General features: G+C 45.5%; 1 protein-coding gene across 5 annotated transcripts in view; it reads left to right on the top strand.

The window, feature by feature from the left end:
• ATP8A1 (ATPase phospholipid transporting 8A1) overlaps nt 1-21,574 on the top strand; it is a 186,623-nt gene that overhangs the window by 98,336 nt on the left and 66,713 nt on the right. For all 5 annotated transcript variants that reach the window (XM_019552930.1, XM_019552927.1, XM_019552929.1 and 2 more), the window contains 4 exons: nt 587-669; nt 1,160-1,209; nt 11,221-11,290; nt 12,429-12,513. In XM_019552930.1, coding sequence (XP_019408475.1) covers nt 587-669; nt 1,160-1,209; nt 11,221-11,290; nt 12,429-12,513 — 288 coding nt within the window. The remainder of the gene's footprint in view (nt 1-586; nt 670-1,159; nt 1,210-11,220; nt 11,291-12,428; nt 12,514-21,574) is intronic.

Here is a 21,574-nt window from a genome sequence, read left to right as displayed (position 1 = left end):
GGTTTAAACACCTATGGAAAAAGTTTCACAGCTCCAAACCCTATCCTGGGCTTAGGTAGCTAATATAATGGGTTCCCTCTCTTCTTTTAATATTTGATATGAATATGGGGAAGAGATATCCACCTATTATGAGTCCCTAGTGCCAGGCATAGGATCTGCAAAACCAAATTAGGCACCTAATTACCCATATTTTAAATACAGAGGCATAAGCACCTACAGTTAGGATTCACAGTACTCAGCCAGCTAAGTAAGAGGACCCCAAGCCTGCCAGTAGGAAATGGAGAAGAGGGAAATGTGTCTGAAATGCCACCTGTCTCCCAAGTGGCAGTGCTCTGCCTATCTAGTCCTGAGCTGAACACAGGCATTCATTCCCTGAAATGCTCACCTAGACATAAGCACCTAAATAGCGGCTTGCACTTTGGTGATGCTGGATGTATATACCTTTTGAACAGTAACAGAGCAGTTGCAGTACTTTTTCAGCGAGTGGGAGGCCAAGGTTATAGACCCTGCCCAATCTGAGAAGACTGAAACCTGCATATCCCCATTCCCAGAAAAGTTATGTAACCACCTAATTGGCTCATTGCAGATGAGGGAGCATTGGTCAGAGCAGCCAAGCATCTTCGATTTGTATTTACTGGAAGGACACCTGACTCAGTAATCATCGATTCTGTAAGTATATTAACATGACTGTATGATTTGTTGTTAATATTGGCTGCTTACAGATGTGAAAAAACCCCGAAACAACATTTTACTTTCAGCTTGGTGTGGCTCCATGCCAAGTGCAGCACATGCCCAGGAAAGGTACTGCATTAGATTGACCAGACTTGCCCAGCATCCATATAGATTGTGTGCTTTGGGGGAGTCTTTTGAAGCTTTCGTCTAATAGCTGATTGAATCAACTTCAGATAAAAGCACCGAAACTCCACTGAAGTGCCTGGTCTATGAAGACACTGGGGAGCTGGGTTGAATTAATGTACTTTCTTTTCTGGTAAAGCACTGGTTTGGTTTGGTTTGGTTTGGTTTTTTCACATCTCTTATCAGCCATCATTGGTATACAGGGTTCATATACAATCACCATAGGTTCATGCCAAAAAGTAGTTGTTAGTCCATTTGTTAATTAGATTTAAGCTTCTTTTAAAATGTGCCTTGTGTTTTTCAGCTTGGTCAGGAAGAAAGATATGAATTACTAAATGTGCTAGAATTTACAAGGTAAGGCAAAACGAGTATTGAATATCTTTTGCTTTATATTGTTAAAAATTAATTTTTTGATGTATACGCTGCTGAGATTTTTATGGATAAAATTCTAGCTTGTGTATGCGCATCGCCTAAATTTAGACTTAGAAAGATTGTTTTTCTACTTTGGTAGAAAAGTGTATAATATAAGTATAAATATATTCAGTGATTATGGTTGCCCTAGAATTTTCACTGTAAAAAGTCATTTTCACAGATGCATAATTTTGTCAGATTTCTGTCCTTTTGCCTGAAATATGTCACGTCTCATTTTGGAAGCCAGTGTTCAAGGATCTTTGAGTAAAACCAATTTTCTGATTTTAGCTGACAGATTTAGGAAAAAATACACTTGCTCTATTGAAACACTAATTTTCATTCTCTAAACTTGTAACACTTTAAGAGAAATGATTAAAAGCTTCTAATTTAGTAAAGACTTCAGGCTGCAATATATTTTTGGTGGTAAGTTTATAAATAGCTTACATGTTAGTAATACATGTTTTGTTTAAAATAATTTTATGAAAAGTGCACTATTGCATATAAACTACAGTATACCAATGATCCATGGCGCTTTACCCAAGTGTGTACTTATATTGAGTGGCATTCTCAGTCCAGTAGGCATATGCTCACCCATCTATTATTTCTGCATGCGTACATAAAGAATTGTGATACAGTTTTATTGTTAGAGTATCTGTGCATAGAATGGCATAATGGAAGTAGTACATGTGAAAGGACACACATTTCGAAACCCTTGAAGCACTTTACACGCTTGATAGCTACAGGGATGTAAAGATTTATGTAGAACAAGAACTCAGGGTTCCCTTTTTTTTTTCTTATTTCTTTTTCACTTCTGTTTCATAAGGTTTTTTTTTTTCATAGGCATTTTTTAAGCTTCTGAGTCACCTGGGTGGTAATAAAATTCAAGTTGTATTTTTTTGGAGAAACAAAAAAAAAAAACACCTCACGTGTAAGTATTGTCCTCTTAAGCAGTGAGTGTTGGCAGATTTCTGTTTATCCAAGTCTGATCCAGATTCTGGGTTTTGTACCTGTTTTTTCCCAGCATTATAATTTTTTTGCTTAAAGCTACTTATTAGGAGCACTAGAGGTCACTATTATTCCATAGTAGGAGAAAAGCAAGACATTCCCTACTGAATGCAACAGCTTAATCAGTTTAACAATTCCAGTACCAGTGGCATATACCCTCAAAGAAGAAATCTATAATCTTTTATTTGAGAACTAGAATTTGCAAATATTTTAAGCTTCTTGGAAAAATAAGCAACTGATCCTGTGTAGATGCACTTTTTCCAACAAGCTTACCACTTTTCAGAATAAAACAGATAAAGGGCTATTGCTTTAGCTCTGTGCAAGTACAACTTGTTACACAAAATATCCATTGTTTAATACTTTAGTGGGGTAGAATCATAGGAAGGAAGGGCTGGAAGGAACCTCACAAGGTCATCTAGTCCAGGTCCCTGCTCAAACAGGAGCATACTTGACTAAACCAATAGAGATTCTACAATTTCTGTAAGTAGCGTGTTCCAAGTCTTGACCATTCTCACAGTCAGAAAGTTCCTCCTAATTTTGAAATGCAAGGTCATTGCTCCTAGTCATTCCCCTACAGCTGCAGAAAAACGCCCATTTCCATCTGCTCTGTAGTTGCCCTTCAGGTATTTGGAAACTGTTATCCAGGGGTGGGCAAAGAACAGCCCACGGGTCGGATTCTGCCCACCACGCCATTCTATCCAGCCTGTGGAGCCCTTAAAATAATAAGAAAATATTTATCTGCTCCTAGCTGCCTGCCAAAGTTGACAGGAGCCTAGGGCATTAGGACCCCAGGGGCAGCCATCAGCAGGAATGCAGCAGCCCCTCCCCACCCTCAGCCCTGCTTCCTGCTCCCACACTGCTATGGCACCATGCATTTCCGAGCAGCATCATCTGACTGGAGAGCACCGGCCTGCACCAGTACCCTGGCTGTGTGGGAGGGGGTGGGGGTGCGGGGGTGTGGGGCGAGTCTCACACGCCCACCCCACCATACACATGCACCCACACACACACCCTTGCACTGCCGTACACACAGACACCCACACCCAGCCACCCTGCCCCGACACACATCCCCCCACAAACTCCATACCCATCCACCCCCCACATGTTGCCATGCACCCACAGTCCCCCACAAACCTATACCTACCCCCCAACAATATACAAGAGTAAGACTTCATTTTAAGCTATTATATGCAATCACCTCTATGTACATTAAACAAACGCATGTAAACCAGGACAAAAATATTTTTTTAATCAAATTAATGAACGTTTTAGATGTTTGCTTTGTAGAATATAATTTGGTATTTTTTTGGTTCTGAGATTGTAAAACCCCTTGCTGAAAGGAGTACTTCTGGGGTCAAAGGGAGGGGCTTCTTGTGGCTAAGGTCTGGGGTTGGGGGGGACTTCCAGTCACAAGATGGCAACCAGGGAGTGGGACACCTGTCAAGGGGTGGGGCTACCCATGCAGCCCTTGACATCTTGCTAAAACTGGGTAAGTGGCCATCTGCCTGGAATAATTGCCTGCCCCTGCTGTTATCAACCCCCAGTCTTCTCTTTCCCAAACTAAACCCTAGTTCTTTCAGCCTTTTTTCATCAGCTTGAACCTCCCAGATCCCTAGTCACTGTTCTGTGTTGGTCTCTTTCTAAGCTGTACATATCCTTCTTGAAGGTCAGGGCTCAAAGCTGGACACAGTACTTCAGGTGAGGTCTTACCACAAGAATCACTTCCCTTGATTTGCAAGTAATACTCCTGTTAATACAATCCAATGTGGTGTTGGCTTTTTTTGCAACAAAAGGACACTTGGCTCATATTCAGCTTATTGTTTACTGTAGCCCCCAGGTCCTCCTTTGCAGTACTGCAGCCTAACCAGTCATTACCCAATTTCATAGACATTAGGGCTAGAAGGGACCTTGGAAAATCATCAAGTCCAGCCCCCTGCCCAAAGGGCAAGAAGTCAGAAGGGATCATAGGATCCCGGCAAGATAAACATCCAAATGTCTTTTGAAGGCATTCAGAGTAAGTGCTTGAACCACCTCTGGTGGCAATCTATTCCAAACCTTGGGGGCTCGGACAGTAAAGAATTTCTTTCTAATGTCTAGCCTGAAACAGTCATGGAGGAGTTTGTGACCGTTCGATCTTGTTATCCCTTGGGGGCACTGTGGTGAACAGATGTTCCCCCAGACCCCGTTAAGCACCCTGATGAACTTATAGATGGACACCAGATCACCCCCAAGCTTGTGCTTTTCCAGGCTGAAATGTCCCATGGCTCTCACCGTCTCTTCATAAGGTCTGCTTTCCTGACCTCTGTTCATGAGCGTGGCTGTCCTCTGCACCCTCTCAAGCTTCTCCACATCCTTTTTGAATTGTGAAGCCCAAAACTGGATGCAGTACTCCAGCTGTGGCCTCACTAAGGCAGAGTACAATGGGAGGTTAACATCCTGGGATTTACTTGAGAAGCATCTGTGGATGCAAGCAAGTGTTTTGGTTGCTTTACTAGCAGTAGTATCACATTGCAGGCTCATATTCATCTTGCGGTCAATCATGACCTTCAAGTCCCTTTCATTCATAGTGCTAGCCAGCTTAGCAGTGCCAAGCCTATCAAGATGCTGCAGGTTTTTCTTCCCAAGGTGGAGAACCTTGCATTTTTCAGTGTTAAACACCGTCGGGTTCTTGTCTGCCCATTTGCTGAGCCTGTCAAGGTCAGCCTGGATCACTCTCCTGTCTTCAGGTGTGGACACTTTACCCCAGAGTTTGGTATTATTGGCGAACTTGGGCAGTCTGTTTCTGACTCCAATGTCCACATCATTAATGAAGATGTTAAATAGTATAGGCCCAAGGACAGAGCCCCGGGGGACCCCACTGGTCACAAGACACTTTGATGATTGACTTCCATCAACCACCACCCTCTGGGTCCTACCATGGAGCCAGTTGTCCAGCCGGCTGATCATGGTGTGGCCGAAGCCGCAGTTAGCCAGTTTTACTAAGAGGTGATCATGGGATAGCGGATCGAAGGCTTTCAAGATATACGACATCATTCTCCTCTTCTTCTGATAGGTCACCTGGTCGTAGAAGGAAATGAGATTGGTTAAGCAAGACCTACCCACAACAAACGCATGCTGGCTATCCCTCAGAATGTTGGCATCAGCCAATCCATTAAGGATGGCCTCTTTAATAAACTTTTCTAAGATCTTCCCCGGGATAGAAGTCAGGCTGATGGGCGTATAGTTTGCTGGATCCACTTTCCTCCCTTTTCTGAAGATAGGCACCACATTGGCCTTCTTCCAGTCATCAGGCACTGCAGAGCACCAAGAGTTCCTGAAGATCCATGCCAGGGGCTGGGCTATGATGCTAGCCGACTCCTTGAGTTACCCTGAGGTGTAAACTGTCAGGGCCAGCTGACTTGAAGGTGTCCCGCCTCAGGGTGTTTCTTCACGAGGTCAGCATTGATGGAGGGTAAGGAATCTCCCTGACCCGGGCCATCCTGTCCCGTAATGGGCTGGGGCATCCCATGGGACTGATGAGAGAGAGACTGATGCAAAGTACCCATTTTAGCAAGTTGGCTTTTTCCTGGGCGTCGGTCATCAGTTGTCCCATCTGGTTTAGCAGGGGTCTGATGTTGCCCTTGCTTTTCCTCTGGCTCCCTGCATATCTAAAAAAGGACTTTTTATTGTCCTTGATGCTCAAAGCTAGTTAGAGTTCAGTTGCAGCCTTGGCTTTCCTGGTTCCTTCCTTGCAGGTCCAGACCAGTGCAGAGTATTCTTCCTTGGATGTGGATCCAGTCCTCCATCCTTTGTAGGTCTGTCTTTTTAGATGCAGGAGGCATCTGCTAGTTCCCTGGAGAGCCAAGGGGGCTGCTCTACCCTTTTGCTGCCTTTCCTCTGAGACAGGATAGACTTTGCTTGCACTTCCAGGATCACACCTTTTGAGGAGCAACCACTCGTCCTGAATGCCCTTCCCCTTTGGGTTGTGGCTCCTTCTGAGCTTGTCAGAGTCAGCTTTCTTGAAGTCAAGGACTTCTGTATTGCTGACTGACTTGCCATCTTTACGGCGGATAGTGAAGGCGATCAGCTCGTGGTCGCTGTCACCCAGCTTCCCTTCGATCGTTAGGTCAATTAGGTCGCCCCCATTGCCAGAACCAGGTTGAGCATTGCTTTACCTCTCATTGGCCCAACGACTTCTTGCATCAAAGCTCATCCACACATGAGTGAAAGCTTTGTGACTGCTTGGATTTGGCCGAGCACTCTTCCCACAAGATGTCTAGGTAGTTGAAGTCTCCCATGACAGCCATGCGCCAGGAGAGTGCAGCCTCAGCCAGTTCGCTGGCAAGCTCCTGGTCAAGCTCAGGACTTTGGGTGGGAGGTCTGTAATAGACTCCCATCATTGTATCCCCCGTACCGTGTTTCCCACAGATTTTAACCCAGAGGGTCTTTAGTCGTCCACCCTGGATGCCAGTGTCAGTTTGCAGGGACACGTAGCTTTCCTTGACGTAGAGAGCTACACCCCTGCCTCTTTTGTCCACTCAATCTCTCTTGTACAGAGTATAGCCCCTCTATACCCGTGATCCAGTCATGGGTGAAGTTTGTATTTGTGCATGTAGTTATTCTCTCCAGTGTGCAGGATTTTGCACATCTTTGTTCAATCTCATCTGGCTGATTTGCAGATCGTTTTTTCCAGTCTATCCAGGTCATTCTGGATCCTAGCCTTACCCTCTGGAGTGTCTTCAATTCCACCCAGCTTGATGTCATCCACAAATATGTTAAGTGTACACTCAAGCCCACTCTCTAAATCATAAATGAAGTTGTAGATCCAGGACAGACCCCTGGGGGGCTCCACTTGATATCTCCTCCCAACTGGACATTGAGCCATTGATCACCACTCACTGAATATGATGATCCATCTAGTTATTTATCCACCTTAGAGGTTTTGAGAGGCAAAATTTAAAGTTGCATACAATTGTGGTAATCCAAAAGTGTGCGTCTCCTAAATAGAAGGTCAGGTTTATTAACAATGAATTTATGGTTTAATTTATATTGTCTTCGGTTCTGTGGAGGTTCTCATTGACCCTTTGGCATATGAACATTTGTGCCATTCAAATGCAGTTGGATGAACTTCCTGAAACAGGGGTAACTGACAATCTTCACTATCATTCAGGCACCCTAAAGCAAGTGTTGATTATAGCTGAAGACAATGCTGTGCCCAAACTCTTTAACTCTTGCGGCTCAATCATTGACAATACAAAATGCTAACATTCAGTTCCTTTCCAGCATACAAAGTCTTAAATGCCATATTTTTTTTACATACCACTTGCCCCCAAGTGAGACGTCTTTTTGCCTTCCAAAAAAAGAAGAAAAAGTGTGCTTTTTTTTTTTTATCATCATAATCATTGCTGAGAGAATCGACTGTATGCAGTCAGCTCGTCCTTAGCCAGCTTACTGGCTGCTTCAGGCAGAAGCTAGTGTTAACCCTCTCAGCCACTGCTGAAGTAGCCAAAAGCTACATTTGTTACCAGCTGAGAGGGTTAAAGCAGGACTCTGTCCCTCATGTTTGCTGGCTGGAGATAAGTGGAAGCCAGCATGCTTCTGTTCCTGTATGCTTTTGTTCTGGTGAAGAAAATCAGCTTCCACTTTTAAGACATGCACCCTAATTATGGAGGGTTTCTTTTGGGGTGGGGAAAGGTGCTTGTGGCACGTGAATAAATTCAATATGCCTGATTACGGTAGTAGATAGATATGCATTCAAATCCATCTATATTTAAATGACTGACTGATCAAAGGCAAATCCCATCCCATCAGGAAGTTGCCACAACTCCATATAACATTCTTCACCTATTCAAACAGCTGACATTCATTATGATTTAGAAAAAAATCAGCTTTTATTCTATCACAAATGATAGTATTTATAGGAATTTTAATCAGTTTGAAATCAGTAAAAGCCATCATTCCCTTGAAGAGAGATTTTTTTCCCCCTTCAAACTGTCGCCATCAGTGCCAAATTAAACCTTCCAACTATATTTAGAACATTCCAGAGGGTTATCAGTTTGTATATATATGGTGCCATTAGTCAGCTATGACCTCCACCCATTATAGTTTCATATTTGGTAGGGACCTAAACACATCATCTAGTCTGACCCCCTGCCATGGGCAGGAAAGGATGCTGGGGTCAAATGACCCCAGCCAGGTGGCTGTCCAGCCTCCTTTTGAAGACCCCCATGGTAGGGGCAAGCACCACTTCCCTTGAAAGTTGGTTCCAGACCCTAGCCGCCCTGACAGTGAAGTAGTGCCTCCTAATATCTAGCCTGAATCTACTCAGTCAACTTATGGACGTTGTTCCTTGTAACCCCCGGTAGTGCTCAGGAGAACAGGGACTCTCCCATTGCCTGCTGGTCCCCTTATAGGTGGCCACCAGATCCCCTCTCAGCCTTCTTTTGTGGAGGCTGAACAGGTTCAGGTCCTGTAGCCTCTCCTAGTAGGGCCTGCCCTGCTGCCCCCTGATCATGCGAGTGGCCCTCCTCTGCACCCTCTCAATGCTGTCCACATCCCTTCTGAAGCACGGCGCCCCGAACTGGATGCAGTACTCCAACTGCGGCCTCACCAATGTCACGTAGAGGGGGAGGATCACCTCCTTGAACTTGCTTGTGATGCATCTATGGATGCATGACAAGGTGCGGTTGGCCTTCCTGACTGCATCCCTACATTGGCAGCCCATGTTCATCTTGGAATCAGTAGTGATTCCCAGATCCTTTTCTGCCTCTGTGCTGACAAGAAGGGAGTTCCCCAGCCTGTAGGTATGCTGCTGTTTCTTCCTCCCCGGTGCAACACCTTGCATTTGTCCGTATTGAAACCCATCCTAGTCGCATCCACCCACCTCTGTAACCTGTTGAGATCTAGTTGTAGCCTGTCCCTCTCTTCTAGCGTGCTCACTTAGTGTCATCTGTGAACTTGAACAAGGTGCTTTTCACCCCCTCTTCCAAGTCGGCGATAAAGATATTGAACAATGCAGGACTGAGTCCTGGGGAACCCCACTGCCCACATCTCCCCAGGTCAAAAATGACCCATCCACCACCACTCTCTGGGTGCGGTCCACCAGTCAGTTTGTGACCCATCTGACTGTATAGGCATTGACACCACAATTTCCTAATTTTTTAATGAGAACGGGGTGAGAGACAGTGTCAAAGGCCTTCCTAAAGTCCAGGAAGACTACGTCAACCGCGACACCTGCGTCCAAGGCTTTTGTGACCTGGTCACAGAAGGCTACCAGGTTGGTCTGACAGGACCTGCCTCTAATGAACCCACGTTGATTGCCCCTAAGCATAAACTCCTGTGTTGGCCCCTTGCAGATGTGCTCCTGCATAATTTTCTCAAAGAGCCGCCCCAGGGCTAAGGTAAGAATAACAGGCCTATAGTTTCCTGGGTCCTCCTTCCTCCCTTTTTTGAAAATGGGGACCACATTGGCCCTTTTCCAGTCATCAGGCACTTCACCAGAGCACCACAAGTGCTTGTAAAGCTGTGTCAGAGGTCCTACAATGACCTCTGCCAATTCCCTAAGCACTCTAGGGTGGAGATCATCAGGACCTGCTGATTTGAATACATCTAGTCCCTCCAGAAATTCCCTGATTAGATCCTCACTGACCCTGGCTTTGCCTCCCCTGGGTCCATCTGGAATCCCAATGAGGGGATGTCCCTGTCCCTGCTCAGAAAAATGGAAGCAAAGAATCTGTTAAAGAGATCTTCTACCACCAGATTACCAGGCATGTCCTGCAGAGGCCCCACATTATTTGGCACCTTCTTTTTACCCCCTATGTATTTAAAAAAGGACTTCTTGTTATCTCTGATAAGGGCCGCTAGTTCCAGTTCCATCTCTACCTTAGCCTTCCTAATAGCCCCTGTACAATCCCTGTATAATCCTCCTTGGTGATGGCTCCTCCAACAATTAGTGGTTGATTAAATTGGAGAATGCTTTCTGACTTGGAATCTTGATAAGATATTTTTGCAGATCCCATCATGCCACTCCAAGTCTCATTATATGCTCTTTAAATTGATCTTAAGGTGTCAACAGAATAAGACTTAACCACAGGATAAACAGGAGTTATAGTAAGCAACCATTGATCCTTCTGGATCATGGTGTATGTGTTAGAGGCCACCCAGACCTTCAGTGCATACATAGGCTAGAGTATGGAGGAGTGGAGGTTGCCCAGACCTTCCATCCCCAAATAGACCGTTGAGACAGAATCCAAAGGCCAAACTGACTGGAAGTTCAGTATCTCAGTGGCTGAAGTTATGTGCATGTCCAGGAATTGGACCTGTGTTATCTGCCTGGCAGGCAAGGATTCTACCACTGAACTATAACAGCAGGGTATAAAAGGGAGTGGGGCTACACCAAATGCTAGTTGCTCTGTGATCACTGCCTACTGAATGCTATCACTGTGTAACAGTTAAGCCCTTAACCACCTTTAATCAAGTCACTACAGTTTACCTTTCACTTATCGTAGGATAATAGTATGCATATAAGTAGTTACCAGGGAGTATATAATACATAGTAAAGCCTTGTAACCCTGGTAAGATGTAATAGTGAATAAAGATATGGACATATGAACATCAACACAAAAGATCAGTGAATGCCTTGCTCTCATGATTGACTTTCCATAGATAGCATTCCATAGAAATAAAATGTTAGGACCTAATATGAAATTTAATACTTTAAACGCGTAGCAAACTTTCATTTGAATGAACCTATTTAATTTGCCTCGTTTCCTTCCCAAAATCCTATTGCCCCTTGGAGATAAAGTCAATACCTTGTACGTTTCAAGGACCTTGCTAAACTATCTAAACAGGACAGAGCCCTTCAGATTGTCACATTCTTAACAGTTCTGTTTTTGTTGGTAGGTGAAAAAACATTGTTTAATGTAAGTGTAATGGATTGCATATGTTTATGGACTGTTATATCTCTTCTAGCACTAGGAAAAGAATGTCTGTGATTGTTCGTACACCAAGTGGGAAATTAAGACTCTACTGCAAAGGAGCTGTAAGTTTTTTATTTTATTTAAATTTATTGTGTAATGATGTTATATTAATGCTAATTTATGAATAACCCTACTATTCATACACACAAAAATACATGATAGAAATAAATAAAGAAGTATGAAATTACCCCAAAACATCAGCTGAAGTCAGAGCACCTAAAATTCCTTGTTTTTTTCAGCTTAACTATATTAAAATTCTGTTCCCTGATGAAGAGGCTAGATTGCAACTTGGATTACATGCCTTGGCAGGGCAGTAAGCCCAGGATCTGGTCTACCCAGCCTGTTACGTGTGTGTGCTTACCTATACCCACACCCTGCCAATAGCACATACTCCTGTCCCTGTGCCCGCTTCAGGGCAGGTCAGAGTTAAGGCTATGTGCAGGTCCCTGCCAGTACCACGGGATTGGAGCCAGCAGAAACAGCAACCAGCAGGAGCCACCCCCTAAAAAGGCAGCGCAGCTACAGAGCTGCCCCAGCCCTGCTTCGTGCCCAGGGGTGGTGGGATGCATTATGGGCCAAACTGCCTGAGCCAAGCGGGACCAAGGGACCCGCTGCAGATCTGACAGAGTCCCCCTGTGGGCTGTATTTTGCACATCCCTGATGTAAGATCTTAAGTCATGCTTAAGTGTTCGCTAAAAAAGCTGAACACCTGAAATACGTCATATAACTAATGTTTCAGTGAATGTAAGAACTGAATACAGAACTGAGGAAAATTTTGCTGCTTAACCTTTCTAATTGTCAATAAGGTACAATGGCTGCTGAAGATCAGTTTAATTCATTAGAATCACAGTGAAAGAGGAACAAAAAAATGTGAGGGGCAGACCAAGGGGGAAAATACATATATGAAAGGTAAGAGGAGATAAGAGGATAAATTACAGGAAAAGCCCAAATAGTTCCAGAAGTACAAAGTGCATATCTCTGCAGAACTCTACAGAACCTCAGGATTTACAAAGACCACCTGTTTGCTTCTCTCCAGAAGAGAGATGCATATCCTTTGTCCATGAGTTAAAATGAAATAGTGCATATTTTTTCTACTCTATTTTTTTCTAAATGGCTTTTTATTTTAGCTTTTCAAGGAAAATCTGCCTACCTAAATTGATTCTGTTAATTCACTTTCACATAATTTGGATTATATTTTAGGATACAGTAATTTATGACCGCCTTGCTGAAAGTTCAAAATTCAAGGAAATTACCTTAAAGCATTTAGAGCAGTTTGCTACAGAAGGTGAGTATAATGCTTCATACAAGAGTAAATGTGAAATAAATTCACTGAATTTTCATGTAACTTTGTAATGTTATTATTCTAATAATTTATTGTAACTAATAAGTATAATAGAGCTTTTGAATGTCTATAGACTCCAAGGCAATATGGTCCTTTTTCCAAAACGTTACAAGTTCACAAGCAAAAGTAAAACAGGTGTAATCAAGTTAAATGAAGGTTTTAAAAATGTTGTTCTGCTATTCAGATGTATTATGTATTATGATTTATAGAATCATTAGAAGTGATTCTATAAAATAAGCTGACAAAATGTTTTCCATTCTGACAATTTTGATTTCTACCTCCCTTCCCCCTTTTGACAAGGAAGGAAAAAGTCTGAGGGGGGAAGGGTCAAGAGTGGTTTAGCAGTCACTGGGACACTATAATGGATTTGCACGACAGAGGGGCCATCCATCCCTTGCCAGTTAAGTTAGCTTTAAGACTGTTTTGTACTATTGAAACCCTCCATTATTGATATTAGGGCATTTTTCCCCAACCTTCCTCGGCTGTTGCAAAAGTATCGGAGGCCTAACAAAGTCACCATGTTCTCAGAAATTGTACTTTTAAAAAGGTGCAGATACCACACCTGAGTCCACAAGAATGACCTATAAAGACAATTAAAAAATATCGATAAAGACAAAGCTCCTTGCTTTTATTTTTTTATGAGAAGTACTTATGTAATATAATAGTGGCACTGTAGCCATGGGATTGCTACCACTAAGATAGTCCTGCTCTCCTTGTGTGCCTTAATACTAAGAGCACAGCCAGGGAATCTTCTGGTAACTCCTTTTGAGGAACAAATTGCAGAATTTTTGGATAGTAGTCAGTTAACCACACAAATGTGCCTAAGGGAAGAGGAACCTACATCCCCTTCCTCCCTGCACTGGTTCTAGATTGGGAGGGAAAACTCAAAGCTGTTCTTCTCTCCACGAGTATTCTTTATCTGGGGCAAAGTTGGGTGAGAGTAGACTCCATAGGTTGGTAGTAGTGCTGCCCACCTCAACAGCCCCACACAGGAGTCTTCAGTCCAGGCAGTGTAGGCCAGTAAGTGGCATGGGACCATATCATTTTGCCTGATCTGGCACATGGGGCTATATCGTCTGGTGGCAGTTATTTAGCACTGGTACCACTTCCCCATTACCAGATTTCCAGGCCTTCAGGTAAGCTTGCAAGCTGTATCTTTGGTCACTCCTAGTTAGCAGGATCTCTTACCTGCTGTTTAAACCTTTTTGCACAGTTTCCCATAGAGGGTGTTCTTCCTTCTCATCTCATGGTCCCAAATTCCACAAATAAAAAAAAAATGAGACACTGGTGTGCTGTCCCTGGAAGTGTTTCATTACTCCTCTTCATTAGTCTGCAGCGAAAGTATCAAACATGCCTGCAGAACCCTGCCATCCTGCCCCCGATTTCTGATCAGACCCACACAGGGCACAGCACATACCCATGATGTAGAGCCAGTCCATGCACTGTTTCAACTTAATGGACCTTCACTTTCCCCTTCTCCCTCCCCCTCCTCCAGCATACCTAATCTAGTGGCTGCTCTAGCTGGTCTGGGAAATGTACTCTGTACAGTGTAGATCCTGACCTGGCTGGAATGGGTACCACATGCAGTACAGAATGGCTGGAGTAGCAGCTGGGCTGCATACGGTATCTGGCCCAGCCAGCCTGTACCACATGCAGTGCCTGCTCTGAGAGATGCATTATGTTCATCACCTCCTCCAACTGGTCTGGGACCTACACTGCACATGGCGCTTGCATGGTTGTGTGCAGTGTGGGCCCATCTGTCTGCAGAAAGTGCTGTGTACAGCCCAGTTCCAAAGCTGCCAGAGCAGGTGCTGCTTCCAACAAAGTTCAGTCAAGGCAACCACCATGTGTAGCACAGCTGTTGCTCTGGCTTGATTGTGCTGCAATGCAGCATTGGTTCCAGCTGCAGTGCAGGTCCCAGACTGACTGAAGTAGCAACCAGATCAGGTATGGTGGTGGAAGGGGAGGAGGTATATGGCCCCAAATGAGTCCATGAATTGCCCCTCGCCACTTATCTGGCCCATGGGACTGGATTATTTGGCACCCCAGCTCTGTAGCATAATGGATGTTTTTACATGTGCTTCAGGGGTGGAGGGGCAGGAGGTGGGAAACGCTTTAATTAGCGTGGTTCTGAGAGCCACTCTAATTAAAGTACACATAGCATCTGATGTACTCGGCATCCTGTGCCTCAAAATGGTGGCGGGGGTGCTTTAGCTATAGCTTGTTCAATGTGCTTTAGCTAAAGCTTGTACAACGTGCTTTAGTTAGTGCCCCTGCTGCCATTTTAAAGCATGGGAACACTGCATACATGAGACGCTAATTAGCATGCTCCAGCAGACTAGATTAATCAAGTCTGTTCCAACATGCATTAAAACTTATACACATTATAGCAGTGGCATATCAGATTGGCATTGATAAAAGGAAAATTAACATTATTAGCAGCTGGCATTTTTTTGGCCGCTGTAGCTAAGAATGTCGCCAATAAATCCCACGTGCATGTATAAAGTTACAGCGTGCACATAGCTAGGAATGCAGCCTGGCAGCTTGGAGCACCATTGGGCTGGTAAGTCTGTGAGGGTGAAGGGACTTGGGGAGGAGAGAAGAGGTTGCAGGGGGACAGATCAAGGCCCTGTGGTGAGGGAAGGAGTGGAGCAGGGACAGGGGCAGGTGCTGTCCAGCCAGGGCAGTGAATACAACCCTGGGAATGGAGCAGAGCTGTGGGGGCTCATCCTGGGGGGGTGCAGGAGGTTGAAGAGGGAGGGCATCTCTTCACCGCTGTGTGTCCCTGGGGGAGGCATGGGGGACATGTGCCCCGCAGATTTGTGTGTGGTATGAGGATGGGCTGCAGGCTCAGGGCCATGGGCTGCACCAGCCTCTTCCTGGCAGGAGGGGGCTGGGCCAGGGCTGGGTTCCGAGTGGGCAGGGGGGACTAGACAGCAGAGGTGCTGAGAGGGGTGGCTACAGGGTGAGCTATGACCACCGCAAAATTTGCCGTAGCCCCCTTCCCAGAACTGCCACCCCCCCCCCCACTCACCACAAGCACAGCTCCGGCCCAGCCCTTGCACCAGGAAGAAGCCAGTGCAGCCCCTAGCCCTGAGCCCACAACAGGCAGCCCACCTAGGCTCCATGCACAAATCGGAAGGGGGGGTGGGGGACAGGGAATCGCCCCAATGACCACCCCTCTGCACCTCCCAGGCAAGCTGCCCACAGCTCCATTCTACTCTCGGGGTAGCATTCACCACCCTGGCTGGGCAGTGCCTACCCCACTCCCTCCCTCATTGTGAGCACTTCAGTCTGCACCCCACATGTCCTTTCCCACCCCCATATCCCTTCCCCCTCCCACCCAGCAGATTTAACCAGCTAAACTAGGGGTGGGCAAAATGCAGCCTGGGGGCCAGATGTGGCCTGCCAGGCCATTCTGCCTGGCCTGCAGGGCCCCTAAAAAATGTAGAAAATTAATATTGATCTGCCCTGGGCTACCTGTCATGCGGCCCTCAATGGATTGCCAAAACTCAGTAAGTGGCCCTCCACCCAAAATAATTGCCCACCCCTGAGCTAGACGCTGCTTTTGAAGCTGCCCAGCTGTATTCCTATAAATCGACTATTCGATGAGTCAGTATTGGCCAATATGGATGGTTAATAAACAGTATCAGCCAAGAAAATCTTTATGGGTGCACCCCTATTTAATACTAGGACAGTAGGATCTATGTTGTACTTCCATAATTTACAGATTGTGTCTTACCTAATTTTCATACTTTATAATTATGATGAAGATGCTAATATTTGTTAGTGTATATTGTCAGAGATGTACATACCTTGAAAAATCTCTTGTTAATGTAAAAATAGTCCCTACTCATGTATAGACATATGTCCAGTTACAGACTAGATTATATTTTAATATTTTATCTAGAAATAACTGTTTTTATTCCTTGATCATGCAAAGTATCGCTTTGGTGAAAAGTACTTAATTTAACAATGAAAAAGTATTCCGTAGTATAAGCATAAAGTGGGGGTGCACCATGAGGGTCTGGGTCACATTCAATCTATATTAGAGTGCTGGCAGATGTTCAAATGCCATCATGAGAACTGATCCCCAATTTCATCATAGAGCCATAGAGAAGTAGGGCTGTAAGGGACCTCCAGTCCTCTAGTTCAAGCCCCTACCTTAGTCAGGGTCATCCTTATCCAAACCATCCCGTACAACCATAATTTAAATTTAAACTCTATGTAAGACTACTGTCAACCCTGACACAACAGACCTAACACCCTAACCTGCCATGGGTGAATCAGGGAAACCATAGCAGTCAATGCCCTGCTTCTATAAAATGTTGTCAGTCTGTACCCAAGAGATCTCAGGTAAATGGCCAAGCCCTCCACTACAGGGGAAGGCAAAACCCCCCGCAGTCCACAGCCTTCCCTAGGCAGTCTATTTCATTGCCTCACTAGTCTCACAGTGAAGAAGTTTTTTTCCAAATATTCAGTCTTAATTTATTTTTTTTCAACTTGAAGCCATTGGTCCGCATCCTTCTTTCCAGAGCAAGAGAGAAAAGCTGCTTTCCCTCTTCTTTATGGCATCCCTTCAAGTATTTGAAGACTGCTATTGTGTCCTCTCTTAAGCCTTTTCTGCAAGCTGAACATGCCTAACTCCTTCAGCCTCTCCTCATATGACTTGCTTTCCAAGTCCTTCATCATCTTCGTTGCCTGACTGGACCCTCTCTAACTTCTCCATGCCCTTTTTACAACATGGAGCCCAAAATTGCACACAGTAGGGCTGCGCAGAACTTTCGCAGCTTCTTTTTCATTTCGAAATACCTTTGAAACAAAAGGCTTCAAAACTAAACAAAACCATCTGAAATGTTTTGGAAAGTTGCAGAGCCAGGCCTGCAGTGAAACAGAAACTAAAAAGAGGGAGGGGGAAGAGGGGAGGAAGTACTGCTCTAATATTAACATCTGTAGCTGGCCAGTGTGTGCAATCTGTCCCTGAGGTGCCTTCCAATCCCAGTGCTCTGGGGGAGGGATGGCAGCCTGCTGTGATCCTGCACACAGATCCAGGGGGCATGGGCACAGGAGACTGGCACAGCCCTCCTGGGGGGCACGGGCCCCGGGATCTGCATGCAGGGTGACAGCATGCTGCCGCTGCCGGCTGGGGCCAGCACCAGCAACCAAGTGTGCTTGGTGCATCCTGCACCAAGTGCCTGAAAGAACCCAGTGCTGGTGCTGGCCCCAGTGCCAGCTTGCTGTCATCCTGTGTGCAGATCCAGGGGCTCTTCCCCCCTTCCCTCTACCGGGAAGAGTAGAGCACAGCCCCGAAGCCTCCGGGGGGAGGTAGATCTGTGTGTGGGATGACAGCATGCTGCCGTCAAATGATACGAGTCTTGCTTTGAACAGCGTGAGGTGCAATTTCACAAACACCCCTGCAACAATCTCCTTGCAACTTGGCAGGCTTCATGCCTTCAGAAGGGGCCATCCCTGCAATCTTCATCCAAATAAAGCAAGATGAAGTTATAGGCATTTTGGTGATTCCCCCATTATAGTCTATGGCCAAATCACCAAAACAGCAGCGAAACTCCAAAACAGATCCAGTCAAATCAAAACAAAACAGTGATCCGAAACACCAGAATGAATCACTGTTCCTCCGAAATGGCTGAATCCAAAACTGAATCGAAACAGCCATTTTGCACAGTCCTAGCACACAGTACTCCAGATGAGGTGTAACCAGTGCCAAGTAGAGGCGGCACTGTCACCTCCCATGTCTTGCACTTAATGCTTCTGTTGATGCAGCCCAAAACTGCATTGGCTTTTTGTGCGGCTGCATTACACTGCAGATTCATATTGAGTCTGTGGTCTACCAAAACTCCCAATCCTTTTCCATAGAGCTGCCATCCAACCAAGTGTCCTCCATTTTGTATTTATATTTTTTATTATTTTTCCTGAGGTGTGGCACCTTCAGTCGTGCTCTCTGTCATGCAACACACACTTTTTCATAGATGTTAGGGCTTGAAAGGACCTTGGAGATCATCAAGTCCAGCCCCCTGCCCCAGGGGCAGGAAGTCAGCTAGGGTCAAAAGATACCAGCGAAATAAGCATCCAAACATTGCTTGAATGCCTACAGAGTAGGTGCTGCACCACTTCTGGAGGCAGTCTATTCTAGGCCTTGGGGACTCGGACAGTAAAGAAATTTTCCTTTAAGTCTAGCCTAAAACGGTCTTGGAGGAGTTTATGACCATTGGTCCTTGTTATCCCTTGGGGCCCTCTGGTGAAAAGGCATTCCCCCAGATCCTGATGCACACCCCTTTTGTACTTATAGGCAGCCACCAGTTCCTCCCTGAGCCTTCGCTTTTCCAGGCTGGAGAGTCCCATGGCTCTCAGCCTCTCTTCATAAGATCTATTCTCTTGCCCTTTGATCATGCACATGGCTCTCCTCTGGACTCTGTCAAGCTTCCCAACATCCTTCCTGAATTGTGGAGCCCAGAACTGGATGCAGTACTCCAGCTGCGACCTCACCGAGGCAGAGTACAGCGGGAGGATGACATCCTGAGATTTGCTTGAGAAGCATCTATGGATGCAAGCCAGAGTTTGGTTTGCTTTGCCAGCTGCGACCTGCGACGTCGCATTGGTGGCTCATGTTCATTTTGTAGTCAGTTGTGACCCCAAGTCTCTTTCAGCTGTGGTGCTAGCGAACACAACATTCCCGAGCCTATAAGCATACTACAGGTTCCTGCCCCCACCTCCCCCCTGCCCCGAGGTGGAGTACCTTGCATTTATCATCAGTATTGAACATCATCAGGTTTGTATCCACCCACTCACTAAGCTTATCCAAGTCAATCTGGATCATTACCCTGTCCTCAGGTGTGGACGCTATGCCCCAAAGTTTAGTGTCGTCGGTGAACTTGGCCAGTGCGCTTCTGACACCAGTGTACACATCGTTGATAAAGATATTGAAGAGAACCAGTCCAAGGATAGAGCCTTGGGGGACACCACTGGTCACGGAGCACCATAACGATTTGCTACCATCAACTACTACTCTCTGAGTCTGACCTCAGAGCCAATTTCCCAGCTGTGGTGTAAGCCGAGGCCACAATTGGCCAATTTTTCCATAAGGAGATCATATCCATGAGGAGATCATGGGACACCAAATCAAAGGCTTTTTTAAAGTCCAGGTATATGATGTCAATCTCTTCTCCCTTGTCTAGGTGACCTGCTTATAGAAGGAGATGAGACTGGTCAGGCAAGACCTACCCATGACAAACCCGTGCTTGCTGTCCCTCAGGATGTTGCCATCAGCCAACTTATCAAGAAGGGTCTCTTTGATCATTTTCTCCAGAATCTTACCAGGGGTTGAGGTCAAGCTGATTGGCCTGTAATGCCCAGGATCTACTTTCCGCTCTTTCTTGAAGATGGATGGGTACCATGTTGGCCTTTTTCCAGTCTTCAGGTACTTCACCTGAGTGCCATGAGATTTCGAATATTTTTGCCAATGGTTGTGCTATGACACCTGCCAGCTCCTTGAGTACTCTAGGGTGTAATCTGTCAGAACCAGCTGACTTGAAGGTGTCCAGCCTCTCAAGGTATTCCTTTACTAGGTCTACACTGATGCTGGGTATAAATATGCCCTTACCCTGGCTGTCCCACATCATGCTAGGCAGGGCAGTCCCTTTGGGCTGGTGAAAGACTGATGCGAAATACCAATTAACCAGGATGGCTTTTTCCTGGGTGTCAGTTATCAGTTGTCCCATTTGGTTCAGCAGGGGTCCAGTGTTACCCTTGCTTTTTTTCTGACTCCCTACATATCTGTAAAAGGACTTGTTATCCTTGATACATGAAGCCAGATGAAGTTTGGTTGCAGCCTTGGCTTTCCTGATCCACTCCCCGCAAGTATGAACCAGTGCTGAGTACTCCACCTTGGTGGTGATTCCAGCATTCCACCCTTCATAAGCTGCTCTTTTTTAGGTGTAGAACGTCCTCGAGTTCCATGCTGAGCCAAGGGAGTTGCTGTGCCCTTTTGCTACCCTTCCTCCTAGATGGGATGGACATCCCATATGCTGTCAGAATCACTCCCTTGAGGAGCAACCACTTCTCTTAGACTCCTCTTTCTGTCGAGTCATGGTCCCTTAGGGCCTTCACAACGAGTCTCCTGAGCTTGTCAAAATCAGCTTTCCTGAAGTTCAGGACTTCTGCATTGCTGACTGACTTGCCAGCTTTGTCATGGATGTAAAGGTAATCAGCTCGTGGCCACTATCACCCAGCTTTCCATCAATTCTTAGGTCCCTGACTAGATCATCCCCTTTGGCCAATACCAGTCCCTGATCCAGCAACACACACATGGCAGACACGTGATTTGTGCAATAGGGGACCAGTCTCAATCATGCCTTCATCTGCATGGGAACATTGCAAGCCAGTTGCATTTGTAAGGTGTGTTGCAGGAGGGAGCTGAGGGTTTGCCCACGGCTAGGCTCATTGTCTGTCTTGCCCTGGAGCTCCTGCAGCAGCTATGGGGGAAAGTTTTACCCAGATTACAAGTATCCTTGTGGATAGGCTACTGATAAGAGGCAGAAACAGGTATACAGCCCATCCTTTTATTTGCTTGCACTTTAAAACAAAAACAATCATTTATCCCAAAGTCTGTCTGGCTGCCTGTGACAGCATAACATAATTTCTCACCTGTACCAACAGCTGAGGAGACTCGAGAGGTGGGAGGTGAGTAGCACACAGATTGGCAGCTGATCTTCTTGGATTTGCAGAATTCTCCAAATTTTTCCTTTAACCTATACCTAATGTTTATAGATGGCTGGTTTGAATATTCTAATAAACAGTATCTGATTCGTTCTATTTAAATGTCTTTGTTTCACTGAAATTTTTGGAACTGGATGGAACCAGATCTCTTGTGGACTCTGAAGGTGTCAATTCATTGGGATTTATAGTCTTAGGAAAGTAAAAGGGAGGGTTTCTTATCTCCTTTCCTTCCCGGTTATAGAATACTGTCCTGTTTCTTATTTACTTTAGT

Source organism: Crocodylus porosus, unplaced genomic scaffold, assembly GCF_001723895.1.
Source record: "Crocodylus porosus isolate Cpor-Errol unplaced genomic scaffold, CroPor_comp1, whole genome shotgun sequence".
Classification (NCBI taxonomy): Eukaryota; Metazoa; Chordata; order Crocodylia; family Crocodylidae; genus Crocodylus; species Crocodylus porosus.
This window is presented reverse-complemented; position numbering and strand designations above follow the sequence as displayed.